General features: G+C 43.6%; 1 protein-coding gene across 1 annotated transcript in view; it reads right to left on the minus strand.

Moving 5' to 3' along the window:
- The window catches only part of LOC117193338 (SNF-related serine/threonine-protein kinase-like), a 30,361-nt gene extending 14,832 nt beyond the window's left edge, over positions 1–15,529 (minus strand). The window contains exon 1 of the mRNA XM_033398065.1: positions 15,496–15,529. Coding sequence (XP_033253956.1) covers positions 15,496–15,529 — 34 coding nt within the window. The remainder of the gene's footprint in view (positions 1–15,495) is intronic.
- Positions 15,530–15,843: the final 314 nt, after the last annotated feature.

The raw sequence follows: 15,843 nt of genomic DNA on the forward strand, positions 1-15,843 counted from the left end.
AGCAGCAGCAACAGCATTCATAGCAGCCACAGCCATAGCACAGGCCGCTACAAAATGCAAAACAATTTTAAGCCAGACTAACGATGCACACCGCAATGAACTCATTAAAACTTTCTACCCGGCTCTGCAACAAAATGATATTAAAAGTGCAACCATTTACCGCAGCCAGCGATGAAAATTCAAAATTGTGCGAATGTCTCAGGCTCAGGACCACTCGGGGCATTTTTATCAGCATTTAATTAATTTAATGAGCAACGCCAACCTGTTTCCTGTCCCTCTCCTGCCAGATACATCTGCTAGATATACTGTATATACCCCGGTATGTATGTATGTGTTCCATTTCCCAGTTCCCTGCTCTTAATGACTCATACGTGTAATCTAAGAGCGACTCGTTAGCATAGAATCCCAAACATTTTGTGAATGAACGAGGCGTCCCATGGTGATGGGGCTAGAGATGGCTCTTAGTTAATTATTGGCTCGCGCTGGCAGCTCCTGCAAAGTCTATTAATTTATAGCGTGTACGCAGTGTTGTGCTCAAACGCCACAAGGGCCACGCCATGCTGTCACATGCATCGTTGCGGCTATTTTGATGCGGTTTTTCGATGGGTTTTGGCCCCAATAGCATAAGGGATGCATCAAATTAAGCCTGAATTGTGACTCTTTTGGAAGGTCTATTTGGTTAACTTAGTTGTAACTAATTTTACTTAAAAATGTGCCTATAAAATCTGTCAAACACATTTTCTGACACTACGCTAAGTACTTCTTTAAGTTGACCCAAAAACAGAAAGCACTTTGAAGCGAAGAGCACAAACAGTTGAATTCGAAACAGCTGTGAAAACAAATTTCATAGGGGAACACAAAGAAGAGCACTATTGAGGCGTATTCCGGACTATTCGACACCCTTTAATCAGAAGAAAGAATCTTAATGTTCTCGATCGGAAAGGCATCACAACAGTGTTCATGCGAAAGGTGTTTCCCAGATTGTTTCCTTATTGCTCTATTTTGTCTATAACAAAATTATATAGCTCTCATAGTGCTCACTTCTGTTGCGAGGTATTATCGAGAGAGTGTGTGTGTGTAGGCCAATGGTCGCATGAATCAAAGGCGAGGCCAGACACTCATTTTTGGTGGGCGGAGGACAGAGCCACGAGTGCGGCGAATTGTTGTATGTGGATGCTTTAAACAACAATAGACAACAGCTACAACAATGCCGGCAGAAGCACCAGCGAATATTCAGTGCCATGACAGTGAGAACACATATTTGTTTTCGGGGGAGCTAGAACGCGCTTCGGACAACAATTTGTTAAAATTTAACGATTTATTTCCTGCTCCTGGAGCTGGACTGTCGGCATGTGGGTCCCGCTCCGCAGTAGTCTAGTGGCCTCGACACGTATTGTAAAACTGCAAAGGCAACAACGGACCTGCTCCTGCACAATGTATCGTGTCCATGTTGAGCGACAGTTTGACATCTCTAAATAAAGTTTGCACTTGCCAGCTACGTGGGCGGATCTGCCACATGCAGAGAGATACTGAGAGACGCCCGCACACATACGGAAACACATCAAAAGAGAGGGAAACGCGAGCCAGCCAAGTAGGGAAAGAGACATCTAGATAGGCAGCCACCCACCCACAGAGAGAGCTCAGCACGTTTGACAATTTAATGGTGTTGAGGTTATTTATACAATACGCTGCCGGTGCTCAAATATTCAGTGGATTGAAGCCAATGACATGTCCAGCCATAGGTTCTTACACAACCCCCCAGGGCAAGGACGAGAAGGGGCCATTCAGAGCTTCAATTAAGGAATAAGTCCAACACTCCTTTGAAATATATACATGTGGTGAACATATAACATATAACATATAACAATACTTGCGGTTGCAGTATTTGATTGAAAGTTTATATTTTTAGGAATTAATAAATTAGAATCTGTGATTTTAAAACAGAAACATTGCAACTGACTTGAAAATTAATATTTTTAGTAATGAATCAATCTACAGCAAATATTTTTATACAAAAACATTTGATAAAGACATTTCAACAGATGCAGTGGAACATACACATAATTGCAAGTGCTGTAGGTCATTTTGATTGAAACTTAATCAGATGATTTCAAATTCCCACACAGAGGTAAGCCATAATTCTCTGCGAGTGCTCCACTCTACTCCTATGCTCCTCTGCGCTGCATTGGGCAGCTCTTTGCTGGCCACCAACCGACGCATTACTCTTGGCCCGACCCCAACGCAGTTACAGTTTATTGCGTTTCATTTAATTTCAGCCGGAATGGGCCAAAGCTCGAGAATAACGATCTGTTTGGTTGCGTAAAGGCGATTACCAGGAGAGATACCATTGGGGAATGGGAGCTATCACTCGGCAAGTTATTGCATTTCAAATGTAGTTACTGGTCTTCAATTAAATATCGCACAGAACTCGCAATAATCTAGCGTTACTGGACCCAAAAATCCGACTATCGATAGAATAAAAGGTCGAACCCCATGCAACTGTGGCATTTCGGCGAGGCCATAAATCATCGAACAGGCAACATGGGAATTACAGAACACAGAACACCATGGGGAATAACAGTAGCCGATGATGAGGCTGATGACGTGGAATGCAAGCGGAATGACCTGCCCGGCGTGCAGAGCCGTAATGTAAGGCTGTTAGTAAATAAAAGCATACGATGCGACCAAAAGCATTTACATAATTTTGAATATTTTGTGTGGATGAGGGATACTCCTATATTCGCAGAGCAGCGTCCTCTCCGCATGCACAACATTTTCAGTGGAATTTTGGTTGGGAGGAAACTGTTAGTGATGGAACTGCTTTGTATTATGGAAATTTCCGTTTGTCATTTCGGACGCGAAGTAAGAGTCTCTACATGCATACATATACACATAAATACACACATACATACATGCAAATTGAGCTGCCTCTCTGTGGAAAGGGTGTTTGTTATACCCGATACTCAAAATGAGTATTGGGGTATATTAGATTTGTGGTAAAAGTGGATGTGTGTAACGTCCAGAAGGAATCGTTTCCGACCCCATAAAGTATATATATTCTTGATCAGCACCAATAGCCGAGTCGATTGAGCCCTGTCTGTCTGTCCGTCCGTCCGTCTGTCCGTCTGTCCGTCCCCTTCAGCGCCTAGTGCTCAAAGACTATAAGATCTAGAGCAACGTTGTTTTGGATCCGGAATTCTGTGATATGTCACTGCTACAAAAATATTTCAAAACTTCGCCCCGCCCACTTCCGCCCCCACAAAGGACGAAAATCTGTGGCATCCACAATTTTAAAGATATGAGAAAACCAAAAACGCAGAATTGTAGAGAATGACCATATCTTTAAGACTGCGGAATCTGAATTGGATCGTATCATTATTATAGCCAGCATCAAGAAAACAATTTCATTTTTTCTCGCCCTGTCTCTCTCTAACACACACGTAGCAAAGGCGGCTTTGCTTAGAGTAAAACATTAGCGCCTAGATCTCAGAGACTACAAAAGCTAGAGCAACCAAATTTGGTATCCACACTCCTAATATATCGGACCGAGACGAGTTTGTTTCAAAATTTCGCCACACCCCCTTCCTCCCCCGCAAAGGACGAAAATCTGGGGCATCCACAAATCTCAGAGACTATTAAGGCTAGAGTAAATAAATTTGGTATCCGCACTCCTAATATATCGGACCGAGACGAGTTTGTTTCAAAATTTCGCCACACCCCCTTCCGCCCCCGCAAAGGACGAAAATCTGGGGATATTCAAAAATCTCAGAGACTATTAAGGCTAGAGTAACCAAATTTGGTATCCGCACTCCTGTTAGATCTTACTATAAAACGTGTATCTCAAAATTTCGCCCCACCCCCTTCCGCCCACACAAAAGACGAAAATCTGTTGCATCCACAATATTGCACATTCGAGAAAACTAAAAGCGCAGAATCATAGATAATGACCATATCTAGCAGATTGCTGAATCTGGATCAGATCAGATCATTTTTATAGCCAATAGGAACAAATCAATTTGCAGTGGCTTCGCAGCGCCCGACGTCACGCTCAGACTGATTTTCTGTCTCTCTCGCACGCACTCTTTGTCGTGTCGTTTAATATTAGCGGCGTCTGCCGGAGGAGAGCCATACTGACTTAGTATCGGGTATAACCGTAGAGTTGCGGTGTCCGCAGCAACTCACAACGTTCCCCCTCGTTTGGTTTTGCATTTGGCAAATGCAATCTTAACAAGGCTTCCTATCTGCCTGTCTGCCCTGCCAATACATTGCAATTTTAATTTGTTTAGCATACGGCAGTCCACGCCCCATCTGCATCTGCCTCTGCGTCTGGCATTCCTACGCCACATGGCGTATGCGTTATAATCATACCCATTCGTACTCGTTCTCACGCTCGTATGTGCATTTGTAATGCTGCCCCAGTTCTACCTGCAGCTGCGGCCGCAACAACAGCAAGAGATACTTTTGCGTTAAAAATTTAAACGAAATTGCAGGCATGTCCCGGGAACAAAGAATGGAATGATTCCGAGCTGATCTTGGTAGTATGGTACATGGTTAGAACCAGAGAAACCGACAAATGTTCAATGGCTGGCCAGCTCCTTTTATGGCGAATTGCTGTGCCATGCCCTGCGGCTGGAATTGTATTCAATTCTATAAATTGTTATAATCCCCAGATATATGCATATAAAATGTCTTTTAATTTGCCTGGTCCCAGTCCCAGTCTCAGTCCCAGTCCCAGCACATTCAATAAATTATCGCTGCCTGAGAGAGAGACAAACATAAATTCGGAAATTTTGGTTACAAGCCAAAATCACAAAAAAATAACCGCATTCATTCTCATTCATTCAGTACTCAACACACGCATACTTGCACTCACACTTAGACTCACACTGACACTCTCGATATACAGAAAGCTACATATATCTATGGGATATAGCTGCTGAGGAACTCAGGAATTCGAAGAAAAAAATCACACTATTTGGATTATGGTAAAGAAGAAAAGCAGGAAGCGCGGAATATTTACATAATTACTTGACAAATAGATAAATTATCAAATCGGGGCTATTGCTGATGGTCTAGATCCCGTTACTCAGTCCCTATATAGTATGTGCACGTACAAAGTAGAGTACAGAGACCCCGCCGCGCCGGCTACGATGAGGAAATTGCAACGTCAACTGAAGTGAATAGCAACGAACGACCTTCCACATGAAATGCGACGTAAAATAAATGTATCTCAATTATATATGTATATGTATCTCGAAATAGGTATATATAAAAGTCTCTCGATGTGCGTTTGTGGTCTGAGGGAGACATGGGGTGTGAGGGTGAGTTTTTTTTTTTTTTTTTTTTTTTATTAAGCGTTGAATCCGTACATTGCATATAACGTATCTTAACATCACTGGTAAATAATATTGGGGTAGCCAAACCTAATGCTAAATGCGAGAGGACTTACAAAAAATATAATATTATAATATTGGGAGGGAAACTTAGAGTTGGCCAATAGTTTTGGCAAAACCCAATCTCTTCAACCGCCTCAAAGGCCTGGCAGGTAGTAATCGTCTGGCGAGCATACTATGGTGTCTAATTAGCCTGTCACTGTATCTGCTGGTGTGCCTTCCAATCTGCTCCTCTACTGTATGCAGATTCAAATCCCGATGTAGGGTGGAGCCGCGCACGTACCAAGGGCAGTTCGTTATTTGCCTCATGGCGCGATTCTGCAAGACCTGTATCCGTTTATAGTTCGATTTGGCAGCTATACCCCAAATCTGCACACCGTAGAGCCAGATCGGGGCTACACAGTGTACATAAACTGCTCTTTTGGCTCTCAGTGACATGGTGCTTCTTCTGTTAATCAGCCACCGCAATTGCTGCATTCTTTGCCCACATTTACGAGCCGTAGCTTTCAAGTGTGGACCAAAAGTAAGACGCTTATCAAGGGTGATACCGAGATACTTTGCTTGCTCTGGTTGGTCCAAAGTTACGCCTTCAAACTTTATGGGTGGGGTGTGGTCTATGAGCGATTTCAGGGTGAAGCATGGATTGGTGGTCTTCAGTGGGTTGACTTTTAAATTCCATCTTTTGCATCAAGCTGCCAAAGAGTAGAGGTACTCTTGGAGACCATCTGCTGCCTCAAGGCGGCACTTGGAGCTGTAGAGCAGTGCTATATCGTCCGCGTAGGTAGCAAGCAGAGCCTTACGGGGGGCCTCCATATGTTGCTCGCTTGGGGAGGGTAGATCTGCAGTATAGATAGAGTAAAGCAGCGGGCCAAGGACGCTGCCCTGTGGAACTCCAGCTCTCATTTGGCAAGGTGTTGAATGTGTGTTCCTGAACCTGACCATAAACTGACGTCCTTCCAAATATGATCGTAGGACACCGTAGTATGGTACTGGGAACAGTTTTTTAATTTTGCTCAGTAGGCCGATATGCCAAACTCTATCGAAGGCTTGCTGCATATCAATGAAGACTGCATTGCAGTATTCTTGATCATCATAGGCCTGTAGGATGTGTCCTGCCAATCTGTGGACTTGCTTCACTGTGCCGTGTCCCTCCCGAAAGCCAAACTGGTGATCCGGCAAGATACGGCATTCCTTGATTATACTACCAAGACGATTGGCAAGAAGCCTCTCCCATACATTAGATAAGGAAGACAAAAGACTTATTGGCCGATACGACTCAGGGTCGTCCTCCGGTTTTCCAGGCTTATGGATCATCAGGATTGTTGCTATCTTCCACTGCTTAGGGAAAAACTGCATCCTTAACATGGCGTTAAAAATGAGCACTATGTAGAGTATCGCCCGAGTAGGCAATGCTTTCAGTGTGGAATTGCACACTCTGTCAATGCCAGGAGCCTTCTTCCTCGGTAGGGACTTGATGACTTCAACAATCTCCTCAGCCCTGGCTGGTTTAATGGGTAAGGCCATTTGTAGAGGTGTTTGCAGACTATCTTTTGTCTCTTTGTACTGCGCCTCCGTGGCGAATTGGTAATGGGTGAACCTGTCCCCTAAATGATGTGCAAACGAATTGGCCTGCTCTTCTTCGTTTCTAGCAAGTTCACCGTTGGGACACCAGATGGGAATCTGTCTGAACGGTTGTCTCTTAAGAGACTTAGTGGTCTTCCAAAGCGAATATCCAGCATCCACGGTGTAATCCATGGAAGCAAGCTTTTGTTCAAAGAAGTTGCTTCGAAGTTCTCTCAGGGTGTTTCGAAGTTGCTTGGCAGCCCGGTTCCATAGAATTCGGTCCCATGGGTCTTGAGATCGGATTGCGCGTCTGCGAAGTCTCCTTTTTTGTGACAAAAGCTCTCTGGCCTCTCTTGTAAGAACTATTCCATAGGCGGCGCTTGTCGGAGGATGCGAGGGCGTTGAGGCAGCAGCAGCCATGTGGATACTCTCTGTGATGTTATCTACAGCCATCTCGATATCTTCCTCAGAGTTTAGCGTGACGTTCAGTTGAATCGACCTCTCCAAATGTTTCCTAAATGCGAGCAGATCAGGGTGCTTGGTGACTAGATGAGGGCTTGGATTTTCTATAATGCCATCTGTTTTAATGCTGATGACTAAGGCCAGATGGTCGGAGTCCAGATCCCAGCTCTGACTTATTGTTGCTCGAGAATCCGGAATACCATGATGTACTGCGAAGTCTATGCAGGACGGCGTGTGATTGAGTACATATGGGTACCTTGTTGGTGATCCAGTTGCAAGGATCTTAGCGCCAGTAGCAGAGATGGCTTCCGCTAGCTCTCGCCCCCTAGGGGAATTGTAAGTGTCTCCCCACAGCCAGTGTCGGGCATTCCAGTCACCACCAACCAAATACCTTTGCCCGCAAGCACGGAGTGCATCGTGAGGGTGAGTAACTTCAAGACAGCATGTGAAAATTCTTTCGGTTTTCGACTGTTTGTTTTACACTCACCTTGGCAGCGCAGTACGAAAAATTAAAGGCAAAATATAAATTTAATTTTGAATGTTTTCGGTGGCGGCGTAAAAAAGAAATGAGAAATGTTTCCCCTATTCGAACAGTGAATGATCGCTGAATTTCTAACTATATTCCCATGTGCCACTCTTCTCTGTTAGCGGGTGCACCCTGTTGCTGTTTCTTTATGTAGAAATATGTACATTCTGTTCGTTTAATGACGCCAGAACATCGGTGGCTGGCCAGCATTTTTATGCAGATTTTGTTTTTATACCCGATACTCAAAATGAGTATTGGGGTATATTAGATTTGTGGTAAAAGTGGATGTGTGTAACGTCCAAAAGGAATCGTTTTCGACCCCATAAAGTATATATATTCTTGATCAGCATCAATAGCCGAGTCGATTGAGCCCTGTCTGTCTGTCCGTCCGTCCGTCCGTCCGTCCGTCCGTCCGTCCGTCTGTCCGTCCCCTTCAGCGCCTAGTGCTCTAAAACTATAAGAGCTAGAGCAACGATGTTTTGGATCCAGAATTCTGTGATATGTCACTGCTACAAAAATATTTCAAAACTTCGCCCCGCCCACTTCCGCCCCACAAAGGACGAAAATCTGTGGCATCTACATTTTTAAAGATAGTATAAAACTTAAAACTCAGAATCGTAGAAGATGACTATATCTTCTAGAGTGCAAAATCTGAAGCAGATCGTATAATTATTATAGCCAGAATCAAGAAAACAATTTCATTCTTTCTCGCTCTGTCTCTCTCTAACACACAGGTTTCATGGTCGGTTTTGCCAATTGCAAAATATGAGTTCAAGGATCTCAGAACCTATAAGAGCCAGAGCAACCAAATTTGGTATCCACACTCCTGTGATATCGGACCTTGACCGTTTCGTGTCCAAATTTCGCCACACCCCCTCCCGCCCCCGCAAAGGACGAAAATCTGGGGCATCCACAAATCTCAGAGACTATTAACGCTAAAGTAACCAAATTTAGTATCCGCACTCCTGTTAGATCTCACTATAAAACGTATATCTCAGAATTTCGCCACACCCTCTTCCGCCCCCACAAAGGACGAAAATCTGTTGCAACCACAATATTGCAGATTCGAGAAAACTAAAAACGCAGAATCTTAGATAACGACCATATCTATCAGATTGCTGAATCTGGATCAGATCGGATCATTTTTGTAGCCAAAAGCAAGAAATCAATTTGCAGTGGCTACGCAGCGCCCGACGTCACGCTCAGACTGATTTTCTGTCTCTCTCGCACGCACTCTTTGTCGTGTCGTTTAAGATTAGTGGCGTCTGCCGGAGGAGAGCCATACTAACTTAGTATCGGGTATAACTGTAGAGTTGCGGTGTCCGCAGCAACTCACAACGTTCCACCTCGTTATGTTTATACAGTATCGATTCCTAGCCCTCCCCCCAAACAGGCGATGGAAAATTTTGTTATTATAATCGAATGTATTTTTTTAAAATAGTATACAAGAAAAATAATGCATAGTTTCAAGTCTTTCTTGCTTGATTTGCGATGTATCTGAGTAAAAACAGAATGAGGAAAAATATCCAATATATTTTCATTATAAATATGTGCAAGCGATTTGAATTTCTCTGCGGTTTGGTATTTTCCGCCGCGAATGCTTTCATTTCCTGCCTGATTAAAGCTCCTTTTTTTCTGGAGCTCCGGGAAGATTCGAGTACACAAGATTTCCCATAATTACGTAGATAGGTTGGAGAAAGGAAATTGAGAAAGCTTATGTGTCATTAGCACATAATTTAGCTGAGAAAAACCCTAGAAACACTCACTATAGTATGTGTATGTATGTATGCATGTCAAAGGGTGACAAGAAACTGTGATAATTTGCCAGAAAAGGTTGGCCAATCGGTCAGGTTTCCACCTGCCGCCGCCTTCTGGCACCTGCTGCCACCTTTGCCGCAGGTAGACAAGTATTTCCGTTTTTTGTTATTTGCCAATTTGGGGAAAACTGCCTGGGAAAACGAGACGCGTAACCCTTTGCTTTTTATACCCGATATACAAAATGAGTATTGGGGTATATTAGATTTGTGGTAAAAGTGGATGTGTGTAACGTCCAGAAGGAATCGTTTCCGACCCCATAAAGTATATATATTCTGGATCAGCATCAATAGCCGAGTCGATTGAGCCCTGTCTGTCTGTCCGTCTGTCCGTCTGTCCGTCCGTCCGTCCGTCCGTCCGTCCGTCCGTCTGTCCGTCCCCTTCAGCGCCTAGTGCTCAAAGACTATAAGATCTAGAGCAACGTTGTTTTGGATCCAGAATTCTGTGATATGTCACTGCTACAAAATTATTTCAAAACTTCGCCCCGCCCACTTCCGCCCCCACAAAGGACGAAAATCTGTGGCATCTACATTTTTAAAGATACGAGAAAACCAAAAACGCAGAATCGTAGAGGATGACTATATGTTCTAGAGTGTAAAATCTCAACCAGATCGTATAATTATTATAGCCAGAATCAAGAAAACAATTTCATTCTTTCTCGCTCTGTCTCTCTCTAACACACAGGTTTCATGGTCGGTTTTGCCAATTGCAAAATATGAGTTCAAGGATCTCAGAACCTATAAAGGCTAGAGCAACCAAATTTGGTATCCACACTCCTGTGATATCGGACCTTGACCGTTTTGTGTCCAAATTTCGCCACACCCCCTTCCGCCCCCGCAAAGGACGAAAATCTGGAGCATCCCCAAATCTCAGAGACTATTAAGGCTAGAGTAACCAAATTTGGTATCCGCACTTCTGTTAGATCTCACTATAAAACGTATATCTCAGAATTTCGGCCCACCCTCTTCCGCCCCCACAAAGGACGAAAATCTGTTGCATCCACAATATTGCAGATTCGAGAAAACTAAAAACGCAGAATCTTAGATAACGACCATATCTATCAGATTGCTGAATCTGGATCAGATCGGATCATTTTTGTAGCCAAAAGCAAGAAATCAATTTGCAGTGGCTACGCAGCGCCCGACGTCACGCTCAGACTGATTTTCTGTCTCTCTCGCACGCACTCTTTGTCGTGTCGTTTAAGATTAGTGGCGTCTGCCGGAGGACAGCCATACTAACTTAGTATCGGGTATAACTGTAGAGTTGCGGTGTCCGCAGCAACTCACAACGTTCCACCTCGTTATACCCGATACTCAAAATGAGTATTGGGCTATATTAGATTTGTGGTAAAAGTGGATGTGTGTAACGTCCAGAAGGAATCGTTTCCGACCCCATAAAGTATATATATTCTGGATCAGCATCAATAGCCGAGTCGATTGAGCCCTGTCTGTCTGTCCGTCTGTCCGTCCGTCCGTCTGTCCGTCCGTCCGTCCGTCCGTCCGTCCGTCCGTCCCCATCAGCGCCTAGTGCTCAAAGACTATAAGAGCTAGAGCAACGTTGTTTTGGATCCAGAATTCTGTGATATGTCACTGCTACAAAAATATTTCAAAACTTTGCCCCGCCCACTTCCGCCCCCACAAAGAACGAACATCTGTGGCATCCACATTTTTAAAGATACGATAAAACCAAAAAAGCAGAATCGTAGAGGATGACTATATGTTCTAGAGTGTAAAATCTCAACCAGATCGTATAATTATTATAGCCAGAATCAAGAAAACAATTTCATTCTTTCTCGCTCTGTCTCTCTCTAACACATAGGTTTCATGGTCGGTTTTGCCAATTGCAAAATATGAGTTCAAGGATCTCAGAACCTATAAAAGCTAGAGTAACCAAATTTGGTATCCACACTCCTGTGATATCGGACCTTGACCGTTTCGTGTCCAAATTTCGCCACACCCCCTTCCGCCCCCGCAAAGGACGAAAATCTGGGGCATCCACAAATCTCAGAGACTATGAAGGCTAGAGTAACTTAATTTGGTATCCGCACTTCTGTTAGATCTCACTATAAAACGTATATCTCAGAATTTCGCCACACCCTCTTCCGCCCCCACAAAGGACGAAAATCTGTTGCAACCACAATATTGCAGATTCGAGAAAACTAAAAACGCAGAATCTTAGATAACGACCATATCTATCAGATTGCTGAATCTGGATCAGATCGGATCATTTTTGTAGCCAAAAGCAAGAAATCAATTTGCAGTGGCTACGCAGCGCCCGACGTCACGCTCAGACTGATTTTCTGTCTCTCTCGCACGCACTCTTTGTCGTGTCGTTTAAGATTAGTGGCGTCTGCCGGAGGAGAGCCATACTAACTTAGTATCGGGTATAACTGTAGAGTTGCGGTGTCCGCAGCAACTCACAACGTTCCACCTCGTTATACCCGATACTCAAAATGAGTATTGGGGTATATTAGATTTGTGGTAAAAGTGGATGTGTGTAACGTCCAGAAGGAATCGTTTCCGACCCCATAAAGTATATATATTCTTGATCAGCATCAATAGCCGAGTCGATTGAGCCATGTCTGTCTGTCCGTCTGTCCGTCCGTCCGTCTGTCCGTCTGTCCGTCCCCTTTAGCGCCTAGTGCTCAAAGACTATAAGAGCTAGAGCAACGATGTTTTGTATCCAGACTTCTGTGATATGTCACTGCTACAAAAATATTTCAAAACTTTGCCCCGCCCACTTCCGCCGCCACAAAGGACGAAAATCTGTGGCATCCACATTTTTAAAGATACGAGAAAACCAAAAACGCAGAATCGTAGAGGACGACTATATGTTTTAGAATGTAGGATCTCAACCAGATCGTATAATTATTATAGCCAGAATCAAGAAAACAATTTCATTCTTTTTCGCTCTGTCTCTCTCTAACACACAGGTTTCATGGTCGGTTTTGCCAATTGCAAAATATGAGTTCAAGGATCTCAGAACCTATAAAAGCTAGAGCAACCAAATTTGGTATCCACACTCCTGTGATATCGGACCTTGACAGTTTCGTGTCCAAATTTCGCCACACCCCCTTCCGCCCCCGCAAAGGACGAAAATCTGGGGCATCCACAAATCTCAGAGACTATTAAGGCTAGAGTAACCAAATTTGGTATCCGCACTTCTGTTAGATCTCACTATAAAACGTATATCTCAGAATTTCGCCCCACCCCCTTCCGCCCCCACAAAGAATGAAAATCTGTTGCATCCACAATATTGCACATTCGAGAAAACTAAAAACGCAGAATCATAGATAACGACCATATCTATCAGATTGCTGAAGCTGGACCAGATCAGATAATTATACCCGATACTCAAAATGAGTATTGGGGTATATTAGATTTGTGGTAAAAGTGGATGTGTGTAACGTCCAGAAGGAATCGTTTCCGACCCCATAAAGTATATATATTCTTGATCAGCATCAATAGCCGGAGTCGATTAAGCCCTGTCTGTCTGTCCGTCTGTCCGTCCGTCCGTCCGTCCGTCCGTCCATTCCCTTCAGCGCCTAGTGCTCAAAGACTAAAGAGCTAGAGCAACGATGTTTTGGATCCAGACTTCTGTGATATGTCACTGCTACAAAAATATTTCAAAACTTCGCCCCGCCCACTTCCGCCCCCACAAAGGACGAAAATCTGTGGCATCTACATTTTTAAAGATACGAGAAAACCAAAAACGCAGAATCGTAGAGGATGAATATATGTTCTAGATCGTAAAATCTCAACCAGATCGTATAATTATTATAGCCAGAATCAAGAAAACAATTTCATTCTTTCTCGCTCTGTCTCTCTCTAACACACAGGTTTCATGGTCGGTTTTGCCAATTGCAAAATATGAGTTCAAGGATCTCAGAACCTATAAAAGCTAGAGCAACCAAATTTGGTATCCACACTCCTGTGATATCGGACCTTGACCGTTTCGTGTCCAAATTTCGCCACACCACCTTCCGCCCCCGCAAAGGACGAAAATCTGGGGCATCCACAAATCTCAGAGACTATTAAGGCTTGAGTAACCAAATTTGGTATCCGCACTTCTGTTAGATCTCACTATAAAACGTATATTTCAGAATTTCGGCCCACCCCCTTCCGCCCCCACAAAGGACGAAAATCTGTTGCATCCACAATATTGCAGATTCGAGAAAACTAAAAACGCAGAATCATAGATAGTGACCATATGTATCAGATTGCTGAATCTGGATCAGATCATTTTTATAGCCAAAAGGAACAAATCAAGTTTAACTGGCTACGCAGCGCCCGACGTCACGCTCAGACTGATTTTCTGTCTCTCTCGCACGCACTCTTTGTCGTGTCGTTTAATATTCGCGGCGTCTGCCGGAGGAGAGCCATAAGTATCGGGTATATGACTAAGTATCGGGTATAACTGTAGAGTTGCAGTCTCCGCAGCAACTCACAACGTTCCCCCTCGTTTTTTTTTGGGTTCTTTCATTTCTGGAATTGCCCGCCGCTCGCCATTTTTCATGCTACATGCTTTTCCCCACTCTTTGGGCCGTTTCCCTTTTAACCATTTTCCGCTTCGTCCAACTACTTGACACTTCCGTTTCCGTTTTTTAGGAGTTTGGGATTTTGGGCTTGCTTTTGTCCTTGGGCTCCACGGCAGATACTGTTACCACTGACTAACAAGCCACCCTCTCAGAGATCTGGCTCTCTCTTAACATTCATCTGGTGTGACATTTATCCTTCATCGCCTCTTTTTTCGTACATCCCCTTGGCTTTCATTTCAGCTTTAATATGGAAAAAAGTGAAAGCAAAAGAAAAAATAAGAGAGAAATTATTTGGCCTCTCTTTTGTTTTATGCGTGAAATTTATTTTTTCTGACAATGGAAGCGGCGGCGCAAATGTTTCCTGATCACAGTCCCCCCTTATCTGGACACCCTTTTTGGGGAACGGATGGATGCCACCGCCAACCAGAATTCGGGGCCCAGAATTCAGTGTCGGGCATTGTCGTATTTTATTGAAATTCATGTATTTTTAAAAACCTCCTTGCCCATTGGGATGCGGTGCTAAATCGTTTAAGCATTTGTTTTCACCATTCACAGCTTGATTTTAACAGATCCGTTCGGTTCAGTACGGTTCGGTTGGGTTTTTATCTGTGCATAAAAGTTAATGTCTTGCATCAGTATCAGCATCATGGGCCGAAAATGTTTACTGTTTTGGCCCTTTATTAAAGCGTAGTTATCCGCTGATACTGATAGCTGGGGCGGGAACAGACAACAGAGACATCTGCTAAGCCATAGACTTGTATTGATTTGATTTGTCTATTTGCAGTTTGGTTGTAAAGGTATTTTGGTTTGCTTTTTGGCAAGGCAGTGCAGAAAAGGAACTAATGAAAAAGAACAACCGTTCGAAGCCTGAATGAAAGAGTCATAGAGTTGAGCTCTTGAAAATACAATACAATTTACAATAATTACAAAAGTCTATCTCTGGGTGCATTTATCGGAGGCTATATACACGAGTGTACTAAGATAAAGCCCCTGAAATATATACTCTTATATAGTATATATGTAGATAGCAGCTGGCAATCGAGCGACGTAGGAGGCGACCCTTATCAACGGTGATACACAACACGTATACGCAGCGTTGACAGCGACTGGTTTTTTGTTGGCCTGATATCGGAGTGCTCCGTTAGGTGGCCTTTTTGTGGCCGTACCACACCAATTAGTCGACTGTCATTGGGACTTACCGCCTTCCGGCTCTGAGTCATCTATGTAGATCATGCTTCTGCGTCCCCTGGCGCTGGCTTCCCGCAGACGTTGACCCGTGCTGAAGCTGTTGCACTTTTCCGTTGCCTACGAACAAATATTTGTGAGTATTCCCCGGGCGTAAATGTCTGTGGGTTTTGCTTGTTTATGCGTTTGCTTTTATCTACAATATTTAATGGTAATTATTTTATTTTACTTAGAACTTTTTCTTTTTTGCGTTTCAGCTTTTCAAATCAACTTCACTTCACTTTTGAACGGAAATCAAAATATATATTTGGGATATTTCTTTCTTTTAGCTGATTCTTGTATTTTCTGCGCACTTAAAAAAT

The sequence above is a fragment of the Drosophila miranda genome (assembly GCF_003369915.1).
Source record: "Drosophila miranda strain MSH22 chromosome Y unlocalized genomic scaffold, D.miranda_PacBio2.1 Contig_Y2_pilon, whole genome shotgun sequence".
In the NCBI taxonomy this organism is placed as follows: Eukaryota; Metazoa; Arthropoda; class Insecta; order Diptera; family Drosophilidae; genus Drosophila; species Drosophila miranda.